We start from the raw sequence: 21,503 nt of genomic DNA, 5'->3' as shown, positions 1-21,503 counted from the left end.
ATATTTGTAATGTATATGCTACATGTTGCAATGTATATATTATAATGTTTTTTATTTAATATAGCTTGAATTTACCCTCTGTAGCTAAGTATTCTTCTACCTTATAGTTTTCCGTGGTTGTATGATATGCCATTATTTGAAATTATGTGTATATATATTATTACATATATACACATAAATATAACCATATAGCCATTTTCCTAATGATGGGTATTTAGACATTTTCAATTATTTTATTGTAAAAAATATTTCAATGGACATACTTACAGGTAAATCTGTTCACATTTATAAGAATTTTTCAGAGTAAATTCCAAGGAATAAAATTATTAGGTCAAAGAGTATACATAATTTTAAGAACTTAACTCTCCTAGAAAGTTTACACTTCCCCACAGCACAAAAGAGTATCATTTATTTACATTTTCACTGACTGTTTTAAAATATTTTTGCCTAACAAGTAGGCAAAAATATTGGCACTTCATGGTTGGTCTAATGTGTATTTAAAAATGTGAAATGGAGAATAACTTTTCATATGTTTATTTTCCATTTAAACTTCTGTGACTTGTTTGCTTATGTCTACTGCCTAATTGTTTAATGTAGTGTTCTTATTATTGCTGGTTTATTTTAAGTTGACCAATAAGAGATAATTTATAAAGACATTAACCTTTCATCTCTCACATATTGCACATATTTTAAACAAATTATCATCATCTGTTAAATTTGTTATATGTTAACATTTTCATTGTAATTGTGAATAGGTTCTGTTTTACCACTATGTTTTCCAAATGCTTGTTGTGATTATAAAAGCAGCTCTTGGTTTTCATAATAATTTTGCATCTTGACACCTTACTAAATTGTGTTATTACTTCTAATAGTTATTTAGCTAATTCTGTTGGGTATTTGGTTAACAACCATAACATCTGCTAGTAGAGACAATTGTGTATTTTATTTTCTAGAATTATATCTCCTTACTTTCTAAAAATCTTATTGCATGGCTCGAATTTTCAGAAAGCCATTATATATTAGTGGGACTTGTTGGCAGCCTTTTGTTCCTGATTTTCATGGGAAATAAATGCAAAATTGGCAGTTGTTATGAAATGTATATTATTCTATATGTTAAGGAAGATCTTATATTTTCAATTTGCATTTCTTTTATTTTTTTTTATTTTTTGTGACTTTTTTAGTCTTTTTTTTTTTTTTTTTTTGAGACAGAGTCTCGCTTTGTTGCCCGGGCTAGAGTGAGTGCCGTGGCATCAGTCTAGCTCACAGCAACCTCAAACTTCTGGGCTTAAGCGATCCTACCGCCTCAGCCTCCCGGGTAGCTGGGACTACAGGCATGTGCCACCGTGCCCGGCTAATTTTTTCTATATATATTTTAGTTGTCCATATAATTTCTTTCTATTTTTAGTAGAGACGGGGGTCTCGCTCTTCCTCAGGCTGGTCTCAAACTCCTGACCTTGAGCGATCCACCCGCCTCTGCCTCCCAGAGTGCTAGGATTACAGGCGTGAGCCACCGCGCCCGGCCTCAATTTGCAATTTTAAAAAATTTATTTTATTTTATGTATTTTAGAGGTGAGGGTCTCGCAATGTTGCCCAGGCTGGCCTTGAACTCCTGGGCTGGGCTCAAGCGATCCTCCTGCCTTAGCCTCCTGAGTAGCTGGGACTACAGATGTGTGTCACTGCCCCCAACTCAGCAATTATTTAAAATGAGAAATAGATTTTGAATTTTAATTAATGTACTTGGAGCATCTGCAGAGAGTCTGGTGCTTTGAGCCATCTTTGAATTTCCAAAGTAAACTTTAAAGTCATGATCTAGGGTTCTTATAGTATACTGCTTGGTTTTTCTTTCATATTTTTGTCTAATCTATAAATGAGTTTGAGACTAATCTAAATTTCATTTTGGTGACATTGTTAAATTTTGATATCAGGTTTCTACTACCTTGGTGTTGGTCATCTTTGAGCTTTGGGAAAATTTGCATCTGTGATTATATTTTCCTTAGGTGTAATTTTCTATACTTTTACTCTCTCTCTTTTTTTTCTTGATTATATTTGCCAGGGACTTACTAGATATTAATTAATTAATTAATTCTAAAGCCTAGCTCTGTTAACTATTAAATAATACATTTATCTACGTTTTTTTTAAATCTCATTTACATTTATTACTTATTGCTATTTTTTATGAATCTCCTTTTTAAGGAATTTTTTTATTTGGGACCTTAGTTAACTTGTTTTAATGTTGAAATTTAGCAGAGAGCATTAGCCCTTGTTTTGCAGACTCTCTTTAGTTTCCAGTAATTATATGATCTCCTTCTTTGAAAAATGCAGGTTTGTTAACATTTTATAAAACCACTTCCGGGTGGAACTGCAAATTTAACATTCAGTGATAAGTGAAAAGGGAAAATCCCTATTATTTCCTCATTTCCTCTTTTGAGTACTAAGTTATTGAAACCAAAATGTGCTTGTTGGACATTATTTAGGTGTCATTGTTTGAGGGACTTTGTTTTCTGCTTGCAGATATCGCTGTGGTGGAGATGAGCGATGCCTTCCGGCAGCCATCCTTGTTCTACCACCTCGGGGTGCGAGAAAGTTTCAGCATGGCCAACAACATCATCCTCTACTGTGATACTAACTCAGACTCGCTGCAGTCACTGAAGGTACCTGCCTTGCTTACTGAATGTTTAATTTTAGCACCAGCGTTTCAGGAATACCTCTCTGTCATCCGAAACATTTTAAGTAGCTTATGTTTGTAAAAGGATGTTTGTGTCAGTGTGATCGTTATGCACCAGTTACTAGTTAAGCTGTGAGGTTTATCTAGATTTCAGTGTAGAGACGTGATGACACCCAGGTAGGAAAAAAGCGCATGTTGAGTTGGGAGTTTCAGTTAGAGCTGCAGCCAAGGAGACTGTGCTAATGGAAGTCATCAGTACACACCTCCAGAGAAAGAAAAGGAGATTGCATAAGGTACAGGCAGGCCTCCTGCTGTGTCACCGCTGGGCGCTTCATTGTACCCACCTGTCTCCAACTACAAGTGCACTTCCTACTTAAAAGTGCTCCGAGGAGAAATTCTCTCTCAAGTATCCTGAAAAAATTGCCACCGTTTTTCACTGGGGTATGGTTTAAATTGAGATAGGAGAAAGGGAATAAAAATTTCCTATATTTGTCTACAAAATTCAACCTGTCTCAGTGTCATTCTCTCCATTAATAAGAACTTACTCATACGATGGCATTTCCTCCATCCAAAAAGGTTGCCTAAAATACTTTTCCAGGGCCGAGTGATTTTATCCTGTGTGATTCTTTGAAAAGCACCTCACAGTCCAGTGAGGCTCACGCTGAGCCTGATGGCATCCACTTCCCTTGTGAAGCTTGCAGCTCGCTCCATGTGGCTTTTCTCAGCTGTATCTTCCTGCTGCGAAATCAAAGCCAGCCTGGGGACATGGAGCCCTAGAATTCGGAACCATATTTCTAATGGCTTGCCAGTTGTCACATGAATATCTCTAACCCAAAATTCATGCAAAAAAATGTTAGTAGTATTTTGGTTTTATCTGACTATCTAAAGCACACGTGGCTTTCTCTGAAAAACCTGCAGAGCTTCGTTGAGCAACTATATTTACCGCATGCCAGACATTGTGCTGGGAATGGACAGGCATGTCCCTTTCCAGATACTCTCAAATAGCCCTAAGAGATTTGCTCCTACTTGTCCGAAATCCATTTTTTACCTAGAGCCATCCTTTACCTGGAGCAATCCTTAAGTAGGGGATCCTTAAGACACCCCAACTAAATTTCCTCTAGGTTTACCCCTTTAATTAACGCACCATAAAATTTTGTAACTATATACCTATGTATATATTTTTTGAGATAGAATCTCAGTCTGGTCTACGGCCATACCACCCGGAACACGCCCCATCTTGTCTGATCTCGGAAGCTAAGCAGGGTCAGGCTTGGTTAGTACTTGGACAGGAGAATCTCACTCTGTCACCCTGGCCAGAGTGCAGTGGCGTCATCACAGCTCAACTGCAACCTGAAATTCCTGGGCTCAAGTGATCCTCCTGCCTCAGCCTTTGGAGTAGCTGGGACTACAGACGTGTGCCAGCTAATTTTTTCTATTTTAGGTAGAGATGGGGTCTTGCTCTTGCCCAAACTGGTCTTGAACTCCTGACCTCAAGTGATCCTCTTGCCTCAGCCTCCCAAAGTGCTAGGATTACAGGCGTGAGCCATTGCACTCCGCCTGTGACTGTTTTTCTAATTAAACATTTATTTATTTATTTACTCTTTTTTTTTCTTTCAGAATATTACAGGGGTATAAAGGTTTTGGTTACATGAATTACTTTTGTACAATTTGAGTCAAAGTTACAAGTGTATCCATCACCCAGATAGTGTGCCTTGTACCTGTTGGGTGTGAATTTATCCATCCCCACCTCCCCCCACACCTGCTTGATTTCCATTGTAATTAAACATTTGGATTTGCTACTATTTACAACATATATTAGCAGTTGATGAAGAAATGAGATTATTTTATTTGGCCCTGTTTTTTGAGACAGAATCTTGCCCTGTCGCCCGAGTTAAAGTGCAGCAGTGTCATCACCGCTCACTGCAACCTCAAAACTGCTGAGCTCAAGTGATCCTCCTGCCTCAGCCTCCCGAATAGCTGGGACTACAGGCATGCGCCACCACACCCATCTAGTTTTTCTATTTTTTGCAGAGACAGGGTCTCTATATGTTGCTCAGGCTGATCTTGAACTCCTGGGCTCAAGTGATCCTCCCACCTTGGCTGCCCAAAGTGCTAGGATTACAGGCATGAGCCACCTCGCCTGGCCTCTTTGGTTGTTTTCATTTTTCTGTGGATTAAGTTTATTTTAAACAGGCAGTGTTGTGTTGGAGATTTTTTACTCTGTGCAATTTTTGGTTTTGCCCATACTGGTATCTGGCAATTTAGTTTTATGGGCATTCTCCTAAGGAAATATTTTTTTAATGAATTAAAATTACATTTGAGAGAAAAAGGTAAAGCTAACCTTAGCAGAAATGTATATGGACAAATAAACTGGCTTCATTGTTTTCAGCCAGCCTTTGTATAGGAGTGTTGTTGGTATTTGAATAAAGTAGTTCTTTAAAAAGGCTAGTGCTATCTAAACTATACTCATTTATCTTGTAATATTACCGGCTAGGTACCAAGTGATTTGCCTGCATACATTTTCGCATTTAATTCTTAAAACAGCCCTATTCATTCTATCACCATTTTATAGAATCACAAACTAAGGCTCAAACACATTCAATCATTTGCCTAAGGTGATAAAGCTAGGAAGATTTGGGATCAGGTCTGCCCAACTCTAAAGCCTGTTCCCCTTAACCGCTAAGCTTTATTGCTGATAAGACGCTTATCAGACATTCCTGCTGAGTGTGTTCATTTAGACGTACCCATCCACTGTGCTTGTAGAATTGTCCCGTGCAACGTCCATCTCTTCTTTCTTTTTCCTTCCTCCCTTCCAATAACTTAAGCTTTTGCCATTTTCTTGTTTAGACTGTTCCCAGCCTGGTAGGCCATGTGTGTGATTGCAGAGGACATGAATATCTGGGATAGGAAGTATTTTTGGCAGTCGAACAGTTTCCTCTGAGTCCTAAAAGTTCCTCAGGTCCTCTGTTACTGAGAAAAGTTGGGGTGTGTGTATTTTTAATTTTATTTATTTCTACTGCAGTTAGTTAAAGGTGTTGCTCTGTTATCCCCGCCATCTACCAACAGAAAGGAAAACTGCAGTGAAATAAGGCAGAACAGGAGATATTTAAAATAATATGTCATGTGAGGATCAGCTAAATAAAATAAAAATGAAGCATCTCCCTGTTTTTGCAGGGGCAAAGACAGAATTAGAATGCTATTCTTGTCATATATTTAGCTTCACTTAGGATGATTCTTTGGACATACAGAAAGTACAACTGCCCCAGTTTGATTTTCATCTATTGCCCTTTGCTGAAGATAGCAGTTTTTCTTCCTCAGCAAATTCTCAGAAATCCTAGAAACAAATTTTTTTTTAAGTTCAAGCTCTTTGAAAAATAATAAATGGAAACTGTAAAAGTACTTACAAATCTATTTCTGAGATGTCATTTGAAAGGATATTTAGAATCTAATCATAGTATGCATGGACTTGCAATAAGATTTATATCTGTTGTTTTAAATCACAAATACTATTTTATTGTAGTAAGAATGAAATATTTTAATTTTTTATCAAAAGAAATCATCATTGCACTTTGAGAAAGGGAAGTTGATTCTTTTTCCTCACTTACCGTTATAACAATACATTTTTCACAATTTAAAAAAAAATAAACATCATGAGAATTTCTCATGTGTCTTTGATGTTTATTGAGAGAGACTCTGTGCTGAGATTTTCTTGAAAATAAATGCTAGTAATAATTCTTTTCTGATTTTCATGCATTATAAAATGATCACATTTCTGGCGGTCTCTCAGTACACAGGAGAGTAAGTCTGGACAGTCCTGGCCGAGGAGCTGGGGTGCAGGTGCATGAAAGGCATCCGATGTCAGAAAGGGCTTAGGAGCAATGAATGACTGTTGTGTAGAGTGAGGAAGATGTTTTAATGAACCATTTCTTCTATTACCAGAAATTCCTTTACAAGAACAGCTTTCAGGGACATTTCTTGTGACCTTATCTCGCACTCCCTTCCTCAGCTTCTTCTCTTCCTTCTGGGCCACTCCCCACTCTCTTTAAACAATGCTGCTTGTAAAACAAAGCAAACAAAACAATAAAGTACCACCACATACCATCCCAGTCAACAATTAAAAGCTCTTATGAGATCGCAGATGACAAGGCTATGAAGAGTAGGAAAACTTAAACACTGCTGGTGGGAGAGTGTATTGGCAGTACCTTTTGAAGAGCAATTTGGCAGTATCTAATAATGTCAAATGAGCATGCATGTCACCACGACTCAGCAATTCCTGCCTGAGATATGTGCTGTAAAACAATCTCTCGCATGCATAAGAAGATGTAATAAAAAATGTTTATGTTAACATTGTAATAGCTCCTCCCATCAAAGCAAATGGAAAATATCTATTAACAGGAGAATGAATAAAACACCTTCTGCTATAGTCATTTAACGGAATATCATAGAGCACTTAAATCAAATAGAACTTTGCATATCAATATCAATATATCTGAAAAAGAATGTTAAGGGGAAAAACGAATTACATGTGTACATTGTACCATTTATACAAAGTGTACTCGAGTGCAAGGCAATACTTTTATACACATTTGTGTTATAGAAGGATAGATGTGTGCATGAGAATTGTACTATAAACAACATTCAGAATAGTTACCTCTTTAAGGGATCAGAGTGGAATAAAATTGGAAGGGGAAGACAGGATTCTTCAACTATATCTGTGATGTTATATTTCTAAATCTAATTGGTAGATACACGGGTGTTTGCTAATTTCTATACTTTTTATATGCTTGAAATATATAATTATTAACCTTTTTTAAAGAAAACTATTGCTATATTTTTAAAATTTTCTGTATTCATCAGGATAACTTACATTTTGGGCATTGGAATCCCAAAATATTTTTAGTTTCTTTTTCCTCATGCTCTGGCTGTTATTAGAAAGCCTCAGATATATTTGAATCTGTTTCTTTTCTGTACTCAAATGGGCTTTATTCCCATTTTATCCATTACAGAAGAAATGTTTCTGTAGAGATTGATATGCGTAGCACTTAGTGGTTCTGCAGCTTGTGCTGAAACATAATGATTATGTTAGATTATTCCCTGCTTAAGGATGCACTTGAATAATATGGTCCAATTAGGTGTTGCTGAAAGGAACAGCTGGGAACAAAGAAGAGGAAGTTAATTGTAATAAATAGCAACACAGTATAAAGCAAAGATTGTGTTAAGAAGCCATGTCAAATGCTGTATGTATAATATGTCACTCACCAGCATTCCAATGCAGGTCAAAGACAGATATCTATTAATACTTACAGTAGAGTTCTCCCACCGAGATATATTTATTTAAACAGGGAACCAGATTAATGGGGAAAGAAAAGAAAAGAGTCTAGAATTTCTTTTAGGATTACTTTCCAGCTTTGGTATAATTTAACCCGATTTTTGGTACAGGTCGTTTTAATTGACAGTTGCTCACATGCAAGGGAAGGATGTGTTCTTGTCCCCCCCATCTTGAAAAATACAGATGCAAATGTCTCTAGACTTGGCAATGCGGGAATTGTGTTGGAGCTGTTTACTTTGGTTTTATTGGTACCCCATACTGTATATGGCTTTAAAGTACTTAAGGTGGTTTCATAAACTTATTTCATTTGGTCTTTACATACAACTCAATGAGTCAGACAAGTCAGAAACTCACTATCTGGATTGCATAGATAGAAGATATTTTCTTTACAAAAGAGAAATAAGTCCAGACAGACATAGTGACATGTTAGGGGCACATGTAGCTAACAAATGTCAGGGCAGGGATAAGCCCCATATTCTTTGACTTGTCTGGTACCTTTCTCTCTAAGTCTGTCCACAGATTTTGTATGTGTTGCAAAAGATAGTTTTCTAGGTTTTTGTTAGATTATTCAGTTTTTTTTTTAACTTAAGCTTTTATGTAAGCATAACATGTAAACACAAAGGTACTTAGTTTCCTATCTTTAAAGACTCTATGTCATGGTTCTGTGACACCTGTGTTGGATTGTTCTTTCTGAGTCTGCTCAGCTTTGTTTTAATAGTGTGCAGAAAGGGAAAGGGGGTGTCCCACCTTCTCAGTGCAGCCCAAGATGTTCACAACAGCCCATCTGATAGTTCCTCATTTAATTCTGATGCACTGAAATTAGTTAAGAGGTTGTTGCAGGAAGATACAGGAAATATCCCTCTTTGTCCCAACTTTAATGGAAAAGTTGCCAAGTTCCATTAGGACAGAAAGAGGGATCAGAAGGGGAGACCCAGAAGGTCTCCACCTGGGGCCATGTTCTTTCCCTGGACCCAAATCACTGTCTGCTCCCTTCTCTTCTTTCAGGACGCTGGGATCCTGGTTCCTACTCTTGCTTCTTCCACCCTGAGTCCAATTTGACTTGGCCACCCCATGCCAGCTCTTCCTGTTTCCTTCCTCTGGCTGTAATTACCTAAATTTTGGGCACAAAAACTTTCCAGTGGTGGAGACACTCCATTTATTTATTCCTAAGACGACCTCTTCAAACTTAACATTGTCTCAAATAGCTATCAAAAGTTAGACTTTGGCCAGGTGCAGTGGCTCACACCTGTAACCCTAGCACTTTGGGCAGGAGGATTGCTTGAGGGTAGGAGTTGAAGACCAGCCTGGGCAACAAAGTGAGATCTTGTCTCTACGGAAAAAAAAAAAAAAAAAATTGGCCAGGTGTGGTGGCACACACTTGTAATCCTAGCTACGGCAGAAGGCTGAGGCAGGAAGGTCTATTGTTCCCAGGAGTCGCAGCCTGCAATGAGCTATAATCACACCACTACACTACATCCTGGGCAACAAAGCAAGACCCTGTCTCTAAAAAAATAATAATAAAAAATTAAAACAATAAAAATAATAAAGTTAGTCTTTGTCTTTCCTTGGAATGAGACCTAGATTAGGTTGTCTCTTTTGTCTTGCTTCCCTATTTGCTTATCAAAGAATACCAGAAAATTTTTTTAAAAAGTTATTTTGGATGTTTCTGGTATAGCCAAGGGGGTACACTGACCAAAAGCCCCCTAAAGACTTTAGACAAGTACAGAAGTTGTAGTGGGGTAATGCATCTTCAGAAACATGTCACTGGTAGGAGCTGGAGTTTATGTTCATTTTATTTTTTTATTTATAGGCACTTGAGATGAAAAGTTTCCATGATCTGATGTGAAATATGGCAGTTACGTCTTACATTTATTCCCTTTCCTTTTTTTGTCCCCCTTTAATGGATTTAGTACCAATTAAACATTTCCTGTTCTGTTTCCATATTTAGATACCTTTCAAGACTTTGTTTGTTATTTATTTGGATAGAGTTAAATGTACAAATAGTAGTTTTTTTTTCTTTAAAGTTGATGCCTCGTTTATGGTTGCATCATAAGCTGTGGGTAAGCTGTCTCCTTCAAAAGAACAATTTGTATCCATTTATTTTCTGCAAAACATAAGCAGTAGTTAACAAGAATTCAGATTGCTATGGGAATGATTTTAATATAGTTTCATAATTTGTTATAATGCAGAGGAGACATGTGAGAAGGTTATTATTCCAAGGAGCAATTCCTCAGGAACGACATAGCACACTGGCCCTAAGTCAGTAGGGGCCGTGGTGGTTTCCTGTAGAACCTCAGGCTCTCTCAGTCTTCACCACCGATTCCTCTCCTGCCACTTCCATTCATGTACCTGGTGCCCCAAAAGAGAGACAAGGGTAGAGTAGCTCCCGTGCTGGGGGAGCACGAGGGCGCTCTTCTCTCAGTAGCACAAGGACGGCACTGACTATGAGAGCCCGTTAGCCAACAGCAAAGCAGAGTTGGAAGAAACCAGCAGTCACTCAATCCAACTCTCTTCATGTTTTACATGAGGGAAAAGTGAAATGACGTGTGACTAGCTGGGAGCAGAGCCAGACCTTATGCATACTGTAATTCATAGTCCAATATTGTATATGTTCATTAATTTATTCATTTATTCATGCTTTTGTCAAGTACCCATTATATGCCATGGATTTTGCTGGACAATCAGTGGGGATACAAATATGAGTGAAACACGTGGTCCTTGCACCCAGGAGCTCATGATGTAGGATGAGAGAATCATAGGAAGAAAAGCAGGCCATGTAGTATATGAAGTGCTGCCATAGAGGTCTGTATGAGGGTTAATCATGGCATGGATAAGGACACAATCTGCTCCTGTGAGAGGATAGGTGAAGGCCAGCTTCATAGACCACAGGTTGCTTATACTCTGCACAGAAGATGCTACGCTGTAGAAGGTGAATAGAAGGGTATTTCCTTAAGACATAGAGGAGAAGAGAGAAGGTATTCCTATCCAGTGAAAGCAGTATCTACAAGGGTGGGGCTTGCTTCTCTGGAGAGATGCTGCACAAATCAAGTTAGGAAAATTCTACATACTGTGTTTTCCTGGCATTGAGATCATCCAACATTCTTTGATGCTGCACAAATCAAGTTTGGAAAATTCTACATACTGTGTTTTCCTGGCATTGAGATTATCCAAGATTTTTCTACTTATTTGTGCACGAACCATTTGTATGTGTATGTATGTGTAATGTGCATTAACTACTTATGAAACACCAATGGAAAACCGACTGTCAGCCTTCCTTCACAATGTCACTCTTCTGTCCCTTGGTTTCCATTCTTGTGAAACCCCCATTGTCCAAACCCTTGTGATATCCCTGAACTTCTGCAATACCCACCTAAATGCTTTTCCCTCTCAAATGCTGAACACCACAATCAGGTTAGCATTTCTAAAACTTTAATGAGGCTTACCTTTTATTTATTTATTTCCCTTAGGTAATACATTCACCTGCTACAAACATTTAAAACTATAATAAAAAAGGTTACATAGTAAAAAGTTACTCTCTTACCTTTATTCTCTAGTCAGCCAACTGACTCCATTGGCAACCACTGTTATTAGTTTCTTATATATCCTGCTAGAGAGATTTTATGAATTTACAAAGTAGAATGTCCTTTTTCTCCCTTTTATACATAAATAGGAGTATGGAATAAAAACTATTCTTTGCTTTTTTCCATTACAGTACATCTTGGAGATCTTTCCATGTCACTTCAAAAAGAACTTTTTCATTGTTTATTTGGCTGCGGTATAGCCACTGTATGGAGGTACCATAGTTTATGCAACCAGTTTTTAGGTGATGGACATTTATGTTCCCAGCCTTTGCTATTGCAAACAGCATCCCAATAGGTGCTGATACTTCTTTGTACATATGACATGATGCATTTTAAAAAGCAGTCTGACTGCTATAAGTGCTCACAGAACAAAGTACTTTGTGTTAGCATTCAAAGCTTTCTTCAGTAAGGCCCCAAATAAACTTTCTAATCATACTATTTTTATGTGTTAAAATGAACTTTCTGCTTTAGTCCGGTGGTAAAATTCAAGATCTTTTCCAAATACCTCTTTAATTCTCTCTTCAATATGTCCTCAAATGAACTGTCTTCCTTAGCTTCCCCTGACAACATTTGTTGTTCCTTAAATGGGCCTTTGCTTTTCCTAGCTCTCCAGCCTGGATCCCCGCTCCTGGCTCTGCCTTTGGAAGTTGTGTCTGTCCTTCACAGCTCAGCTTGAGTCCCACATTCTCTCTGATCTTCCCAGACTTCCTCAATCTGCAGGATCATCTTTCTCTGAGAAACTACAGCCCTCGCTGTCTGTATCACTCTTTTTACTTATAGCAGGCGTGTGCATACATGCACATCCATCCTTATATAATTTTTTTTGGTTAAATATGCATATGTCCTTTTTTATTTAGCAAGATTGTGAGGTATTGAAACATATCTTTTAGTATTTTATTTTTATTTTTTTAGACACATGGTCTTTTGCCCAGGCTTGAGTGCAGTAACACAATCATAGCTCACTGCAACCTCAAACTCCTGGGCTCAAGCCATTCTCCTGCCTCAGCTTCCCGAGTAGTTGGGACTACAGGTGCACACCACGGTATTTTTTAAAATTATTTTTGATAGAGATGAGGTCTCTCTCTCTTTCCCAGGCTGGTCTCTGACTCCTGGCCTCAAGTGATCCTCCAGCCTCAGCCTCCCAAAGTGTTGAGATTACAGGCGTGAGCCACCTTGCCTGGCATTTTTATTTTTATGTGTCTTTATGTCTTTGAAAACTACCCAGCACAATTCCTTCCTCTAACAATTTTGTTTTCTCGGCCAGGCGTGGTGGCTCACACCTGTAATCCTAGCACTCTGGGAGGCCTAGGTGGGAGGATCATGTGAGGTCAGGAGAGACCAGCCTGAGGAAGAGTGAGACCCTGTCTCTACTAAAAATAGAAAGAAATTAGCTGGACAACTAAAAATATATAGAAAAAATTAGCAGGGCATGGTGGCGCATGCCTGTAGTCCCAGCTACTCAGGAGGCTGAGGCAGGAGGATTGCTTGAGCCCAGGAGTTTGAGGTTACTGTGAGCTATGATTATGTCACTGCACTCAAGCCTGGGCAACAGAGCGAGACTGTGTCTGAAAAGGAGAAAAAAATTGTTTTCTCATCTGCTATCCTTAAACATTCTCTTACATGCTGCTCTACACCAAAGCCCTCATTGGTCCCTCTTTGTGTCTGTGTGATTTAGCATCCTGGTCTCAGGCTGAAGGATGATGGCCAGTCTGCCCGGCCTTGCGCGGCCACTCTCTCACCTTGCCAGGTCAGGTTCCTCTCCTTGGCCAGATGGACTCGCCCTTGAGGCTCCACAAATGCCTTGTGTCTCCCTCCTGTTGCCGTGACAACATACATGTCATCTTTTCCAACACATTGTCCCATTTTTTTTTTTCTAATTCATGATTCCCCAACCTCGATGAAACCCTTTATACCATGGGCTTTTCTAGATCATCCCCCCAATGTCTCTAGTCCTTTAACGTCTAGGAATGATAATGATGATAGCCAGCCTATATTGAAAGCTCTTTATGTGCCAGACACTGTATAACTATGTTATTTGTATGATCTCACTCAATGCTCACAACCAAGAGAATAGGGACACTGCCCTTGAGGTGTATTTATCCCATTCCGCTTCTTATTGAAACACACATTGATTATATTCATTACTATTTATTGTCACATGTCCTAATCGTCTACGTGTAGATTTGCCAGTGGCCAATATCCTTTATTTCCAGCTGTCCAGAATGTAGCAGGCTGCTTGTTCCCCTCCCAGGACAACAGTGAGGTTGTACTTAGAGAAAACAAACTTGTTTTAACCTCTTCCTAAAGAGATCGTGGCTAATCGGGTAATTCTGCACATACTATTCTTCAGAAATGATATTTAGGTTATTCAGTTTGAGGATTTTACATGTTTGTGCTGTTTTCCTTAAACCACAGATAATAAATACTTTTGTGTTCTATCTCCTCCATCAGACTGTAAAATTCTCAGATGTAGAAACTTAATCTACACTTCATGAAATTTCTAATTGCTAATATAATTGTTAATACAAATTTTCCTGCGCAGCACAGTTCAATAAAGGTCATTGAATTAATTGATTTTTGTCTTAATTTCTGTCATTTTTCTCTTGTTTTTCAGGAAATCATTTGCCAGAAGAATACTGTGAGTATTTTACTTAATATTGCAGAAATTGTTTATCTTTTCTCTTCCATCTCTGGCATTTTTTAAATCTCTACAAATTATTAATTTCTATCTCTGTCATTCCTCTTCAGAATTTCTTATGTATCAATCTAAATATGGTAGTCATATCTAAATACTCCATTGTAGTAAAACTTTAGTTAGAGATGACACTAGCACCTGGGTTTTCTATATATGTTTTGGAAAAAAAATTTCTATAGTATATTTAATGTTGTGGGATTATAAGTGGCACTTAAGCAGCATATAGATACACAGATACACACACGTGTGTATGTATGTATACAGTGTATGCAAATTTGAATAAATATGTACAGAGATAGATAGATGTATGTATGTATATGTGTCATCTATCTTCTATTTAGAGATTGATTTAAATTTCTACGTATTGTAGTCTTCCTTTGACTACAATACACTACAGAATTCCTACCCTCCACACAGAGTTAAACAAACGTGAAAGAGGGAGAAAAATAAACTCTTTTAAGATTTTAAGAACTGCCGCATGAAGAAAAATTATACAGTGGAAACAGGCTTGTTAAGCCAATGGTTGTGTATTTCATTTTGGAAAGTAAGCCAGTATTTAAAAAACCTTAAAGAATGTACCTCTGCAATTTAGAGTGAAGCTAATATACCCCATAAAGCATGCGCAGGATTCAGGACGATAGGATTAAGTACAATTGGTAGTTTTTCCTTGGATCAGACATTTAAAAACTTAAATGCTTAACATTTCACGAGGACAGAGACTCATTGCAGCATAAATAATGTTGCCATTATAAACTCTTATCCTTCCCATCTCAACAGGAAATGAGCAATCATTGCCTCATGCTTCCATTCACTGTTTTTTTAAACACTATTTAATTTGTTAAAGGTGTTAAACTGTTTAATTTGTGTAACAAATTTTATAAAACAAATATTGATTGAGCATGTCCTGTGTGCCAGGCTTTGGGCTGGTGCCAGAGGGTTCTCGCCATGGAGGTTGGAAGTAGAAAGAACCATATTTATAACTGTTGCATAGACAACAAATGAAAAGTGGCAGGGTCTAGTTGGGAGAAGGTCAGTGAGCAAACAAGCAAACAAACAAATTAGGAAATTAATGTAGATGACATGCCAAAGAGTGGGGTGGGGGCGGGCATTATGTCGAGGTCCTTCAGAGGAGGTAGCATTACCTGAGACCCGGTGGCAGGAAGAAGCAGCCAATCCTGCCCACCTCAGCTTGGACGTGGGGAGAAGTAGGTTGATACAAGGACCCAATATTGCACATTACAAATAAATTGCCCACTGACTTGAGAAAGCTGCTGTGTTTCGGGTGCTGGATGTCCTGATAAAAAGCTGAATATTTTGAGCATCTTTTTCAATATATTCGAATGCTGAGAGTTTTTCTTTCCAGAAGCTTAATTTGTTTTCCACGCACACTTATGGTCACTTTTATGTAGTTTTTAAAAATTTAAAAACAGAATTGGCATTATTTTTTTAAACAGTGAAAATTGTTATAATAAGACTAGATTTTGAGCTGCAAGATTTTATAGCCATGAAAAAAAGCGTGGCCCTGAGGGATCAGCGTTATTATTTTATGAGCACGCCTTACTGTTCTGAAATGTAAGGAAATGTGATTTTTGAAGCAGGTGTACATATTTTAGAATTAGTACCTTATTAATAAAGAGCAGTTGCACTTGAGGTTTCTGTTCTTGATCACACAGTGGTGGTTTTATTTACTTTGGATTATCAGCTATTTCAAACTGTGGGTTTGGTGGCATTCTGCAAACAGAAATTGCAGTAGTAACATTTCTAAGTTACATGTGAGCCAACTTGGGAAATAAATGTTCCCCAATTCTTAGTTTTCATCATGTCGAAAAAGTGCTCTTTGCAGCAGTTGGTGTCTTTTTTAAAAACACAGTGACACACAACCAACACTTGCACTTTCCCCCACCGCATAGCATACTCGCTGGGCTGTCTCCTAGCTCAGGCCCAGTTGTTTCCATGTGCCTCCTGTGGCTTCCCACCCTCCTTTTTTTTTCTGGCATTAACAATGGGAAATTGAAAAATAAATTAGGAAGAAACTCCAAAGAATGCAGTGAGGCCAGAGGAACTTGGGAAAACCTTTAACATGCTTGGGTATTTCCAAGGATTCTGAGCCGTATACCATGGGGTTTTGTCTCAGGAACTGCTTTTCTCTGCATAGCTCGGCTCACATTTTTCTCCCTTCCGTCCCCCACTGCCCAACACGTACCCAGATATCTGATTGTCATTCTGTCCCAGAATTATTTTACATAATACGCTATTCCCCAGTACCCAGCATTTTAATAATAATGTATATTTCATGTCTTGTACACATGGTATGAAGGCTTCTGAGGTTACAGAACTTTATCCAGCAACAAAAGAATAATAGTCTAAAACTCTGGTAGCACTTTTCTGGTTTTAGTGGCTTTTCATATATTCTCATCTTGTGACTTACAAGATTCAGAGCATTTTCTTAGTCATTTTTAGTTATAGTGCTTATCTAAAATAGGAGTATTTGATTCTATTGTTGTTCTAGAACTCACTCATAGGTTAAGCTCTAGAAGCTTTGGAAAGTGACCTCTTTGGTATCCTTGCCTTTCTTTTCTGCTTCCGCAGTGGCTTGGGCAAAAGGATTAAATTGGGTGGACATGCTATGGGATCTTGGTTACACTTTAGAAGCCGGGCATGTTGATTTTCCTTCTTCCTGATATTAGTCCTCCAGTAATTGCTTCATGAAGGAGAACTTGAGACAGTAACAATGCAGTGTACTTGATTTAAAAATAAAATCTCAACCTCTGGAAGCTCCTCTCATACTTTAACTGGAAGTCGGGCTTGGTTTCTGCTTCATTACATGACGTACAACAAGTAGCCTCAGAGCATAATATGTTCATAAGTAATTAAGTCTGGCCGTCAGGGCATTTGGCACTTCTTGTCTGTTTGCTATGCGTAGTCACTTGGTTCATGCAGGGTTCCCAGAGAAGGTGACAGAAGGTTAGGGAGCAGGTGTGCCAGCTTGTAAAGCCACTCAGGAAGGTGCATAGCCCCCTAGTCATAATGACATGGCTGCTAGAGAAAGTGTCCCTGGGCGGGAGTGCCAAACATGTCAACAGACCAGCTGCGTGACCCCGTAAGCCTTACCTGTCTCCTCACCTGTGAAATGGAGACAACAGCACGTTCTTCAGTGGGTTGTGACCCACCGACGTGACCGTTTATACCTTGGCACATGCACATTGTGAATACACGTTTGTGCTTATTAGTTTAGTGCTAAGGGTAAGAGAAGCTCCGATCGTTCCCCACATGCTGATACGGCTGGGAAGGCAATCTGGACTCCTTGTGCTCCTGTAACAGCGGTAGACAGGGTTTCCTACATCTCCCATTCTGGTTCTCAGCCCTCTGCTTTTTTCTTTCTCTGTGGTTTTTCTTTTAGAGATCTCTCCCATTTCCTTTGATTCAACCATATCAAATAATTCCCAGGTCTGTATTTTGGCTTGAAACTCTTTTACTTTCCAATCACTTACTTCCAATTCTCTTTTAGACATTTTTACATTAGGTGTCCTGCCCCCCTTAAGTCTCAGCCTCTCTAAAAGTGAACATTTCACCCTGTCCCATCTCAAAGCAAATCTCAACCTTTTGAAGTTCTTTTCACATTTTAACTGGGAGTCAGATTCTGTTTGTGATTCAAACACGTGAATACAACAAGTGTCTCAAAATGCAGTGTTTCTAAATAACTTAGTCTGGTTTTGCTTCCTGCATTCTTGCTTTCTGTTAATGATACTACTCTGTATAGGCAGCCTCATTCAAGATTGCAGAGTCGCATTTGACTCCTTTCTCTTTCTCAATATGTGCAACCAGTTACTAGGTCCAGCTGATTCTTTCTCCTTTTCTTTAGAGACAGGGTCTCACTGTGTTGCTCAGGCTGGATAGTAGTGGCACGATCATAGCTCACTGCAGCCTTGAGTGATCCTCCCGCCTCAGCCTCAGCCTCCCAAGTAGCTGGGACTACAGGCTACACCATGCCTGGCTAATTTTTTATTTTTTGTAGATATGGGGTCTTGCTGTGTTGCCCAGGCTGGTCTCAGACTCCTGGCCTCAAGCGATCCTCCCAAAGTGCTGGGATTACAGGTGTGAGGCACAGGGCTTGGCCTGATTCTTCTTAACATGAAGCACATGTGTCTGTTTCTTTGTTACCACTGCTGCTCATCTGGTCATGCTTTGTAGCTTCCTGCCTAATCTCAAATCTTAATTCCTATTATCTGCCAAGACTGCCAAAATGCACAGCTTTGATTGTGTTTTCTTTCCCACTGTGAATTCTTTCTGTGATTCCCCATTGTGCAGAATATATAGTTTAACATCCTTAGCTTTGCATTCAGTCCCCAGTCAGCTTTGCATCCTAAGCTCTGGTTAGATTTGCTTACTCGGGGGTGTCCAAACCAGTTTCTCCTTTTTTCTTCCCACTCTGCCTTTGTGTGCACCAGGATAGCCTCACGTGGCATCATGTAGGATCCGAGAAGACATCAGTGAGCCCAGGTGGTAGTGGACGAGGGGAGAGTGGCAGGGCTGAGGTTAGAGGGGCAGAATTGCACAGTCATGCCCTGGTGGACCACATTGCAGTTTCCTCTTCCTGCAAGAGCAAGGTGTAGGGCTTTAAGCAGCTGTGGGAAGTGACCCGAGGTAGGGTGTTAAAAGAGCCTCTGACAGCTGGGTAGAGAGGGGATGGGAAGGCCAGAGTGGGAGCCAGGGGACTGGTTAAAACCAATGATAGTGGCTAGACCAGGTGCACTGGTGCATGGACTAAAGTGCTGGCGGAGAAGATGCAGAGAAATGGACAAGTGTGAGATATATTTTGGAGGCAGAATAGATAGGATAGAATATAGGAGGGGAAGGGCGTGGAAGTGTCAAACTTAACTTCTGGGCGTCTAGGTTTAGTCGCTGGGAGACTAGTGGGGCCATCGGCTGAGAGAGCAGCTTTGAGCTGGCTGTCCACAGCGTTGCCTTGCCCGCAGGAAGCTGTCTAAATGCTCCTCGCATTGCCATGTGTTTACGCAGTATCCCTCTGACTAAATCACAAGCCCCCTGAAGTCTGAAGGCCGTGCTTTAAACGACCATGTTTTTCCCACAGCATGTATCATTGTGCCATAGCCTTGAAAGATGGTGAATAAATATTTAATTGATGATAGAAACTGTTCCACACATTTTTGGTACCATCTGTAAGTCCTAAATATTTGAAGTACCTAAAGAAATTGGGGGGAAATTTCCATTTTTATTGGTCGTAAATAAGAAATGAAGTTTTTCTAATTCCCTTCGAATGTGGAATATTGTTTAAAATGAGTCACGGAAACAAGGCGGGGACTCCGGGTGTGGTGTCTCTGGGCTGCCTCCCAGCTCCCGTGTCTCCTGTCTCTGCAGATGTGCACTGGGAACTACACCTTTGTTCCTTACATGATAACGCCACACAACAAGGTCTACTGCTGTGACAGCAGCTTCATGAAGGGCCTGACAGAGCTCATGCAACCCAACTTCGAGCTGCTGCTTGGACCCATCTGCTTACCTCTTGTGGATCGTTTCATTCAACTTTTGAAGGTGGCACAAGCAAGTTCCAGGTGAAGTTTAATAATGCTGTTTGGTAATGATAGGAAGTGTTATTCTGCTTCTTCCATTTGTACATCTTGTTAGATGTTCTTTAGCTATCAGTGTACAGCAAAGAACCTAGGAAAACATTGTATATTATCCTCTAAGTGGATAAAACAAATGCCACATAGTGCATTTTATTCACTTTATTCACAGAACAATAACTTGTTCCAGCAAATACAAACAAACAAACAAAAAACTATCGACTATTTTATAGTAATGGTAGAGTTGACAATCTATGCAAAGCAAGTACAGAAACATTATCAGATAAACGTCCAGAGACTTTTAGAGTAAGGGCAAGAACTCTGCAAAAATTGTTGACAGCAGTATTATATTTTAGTTAAGAAGAATCATTTATGTTATAAATAATGATACTGAATCAGAAAGTTAAGGTTGTATTATGTTCAAATCACAGGTCCATCTAAGTTATTTAAAACAATTTCTACTCAAAACAATAAAAATGTTACAACAAAAAAAAATTAAAAAAAACATTAAACTAAAAATAAAGCCTTGGCATTTTAAGTGGCATACTGCAAGAAAATTCATTAATATGGAGTACCTTTACTTTTAATTATTTCTGAAGGCACAGTGGTAAATTTCTTAATAATGCCAGGTATTTGAGATGTTCATTCTATGCATCTGAATGAATTGAAAGCTACTGATGCTGCAACTGTCATTTATTTCTTTATAAAATTATTGCTTTTCATTGAAATCCTTTCTAGTGTTAACTCTTCAAAAATGTATATGTGGTTTTTTTTTTTTTTTTCTTTTTATCAGCCAATATTTCCGGGAATCTATACTCAACGATATCAGGAAAGCTCGTAATTTATACACTGGTAAAGAATTGGCAGCTGAATTGGCAAGAATTCGGCAGCGAGTAGATAATATTGAAGTCTTGACGGCAGATATTGTCATAAATCTGCTACTTTCCTACAGAGATATCCAGGTGAGAGATGCTTACAGTGCAATCTTTGTCATGTAGCATATTAGAGTAATAAAGGAATGTTAACCTCAAATTTTAGTTGGCTAATCAGTAACGCATATTACTACATGAATTTTTCTTCCAAATGAAAACAAAAATCTTCTTGCAGAGCTAACCCATGGATAGTCTGTTCTACTGTCAACCTTGAGCACACCTGTCAGTCAATAAATGAAAGCTTTGTCTGCAAATAGCAGACATTTTTAGGGCTTTCTGGATATATCTTTTACTCCTTAAAATTGTGTTGCTTGAAATTGATAGTGCTGGCTCTCACTGGCCAGAAAGGAAAAATATGTAATTGATTACTTAGAAAAATAACTTTTGTGGCTGGGCGCGGTGGCTCACGCCTGTAATCCTAGCACTCTGGGAGGCCGAGGTGGGCGGATCGTTTGAGCTCAGGAGTTCGAGACCAGCCTGAGCAAGAGCGAGACCCCATCTCTACTAAAAATAGAAAGAAACTATATGGACAGCTAAAACTATATATAGAAAAAATTAGCCGGGCATGGTGGCACGTGCCTGTAGTCCCAGCTACTTGGGAGGCTGAGACAGGAGGATCCCTTGAGCTCAGGAGTTTGAGGTTGCTGTGAGCTAGGCTGACGCTACAGCACTCTCTCTAGCCCAGGCAACAGAGTGAGACTCTGTCTCAAAAAAAA

The 21,503-nt window shown here is 39.0% G+C and overlaps 1 protein-coding gene across 1 annotated transcript in view; it reads left to right on the top strand.

The window, feature by feature from the left end:
* MAP3K5 (mitogen-activated protein kinase kinase kinase 5) overlaps nucleotides 1-21,503 on the top strand; it is a 196,164-nt gene that overhangs the window by 57,940 nt on the left and 116,721 nt on the right. The window contains exons 2-5 of the mRNA XM_069487666.1: nucleotides 2,512-2,651; nucleotides 14,190-14,213; nucleotides 19,650-19,843; nucleotides 20,649-20,817. Coding sequence (XP_069343767.1) covers nucleotides 2,512-2,651; nucleotides 14,190-14,213; nucleotides 19,650-19,843; nucleotides 20,649-20,817 — 527 coding nt within the window. The remainder of the gene's footprint in view (nucleotides 1-2,511; nucleotides 2,652-14,189; nucleotides 14,214-19,649; nucleotides 19,844-20,648; nucleotides 20,818-21,503) is intronic.

Source organism: Eulemur rufifrons, chromosome 15, assembly GCF_041146395.1.
Source record: "Eulemur rufifrons isolate Redbay chromosome 15, OSU_ERuf_1, whole genome shotgun sequence".
NCBI classification, from domain to species: domain Eukaryota; kingdom Metazoa; phylum Chordata; class Mammalia; order Primates; family Lemuridae; genus Eulemur; species Eulemur rufifrons.
This window is presented reverse-complemented; position numbering and strand designations above follow the sequence as displayed.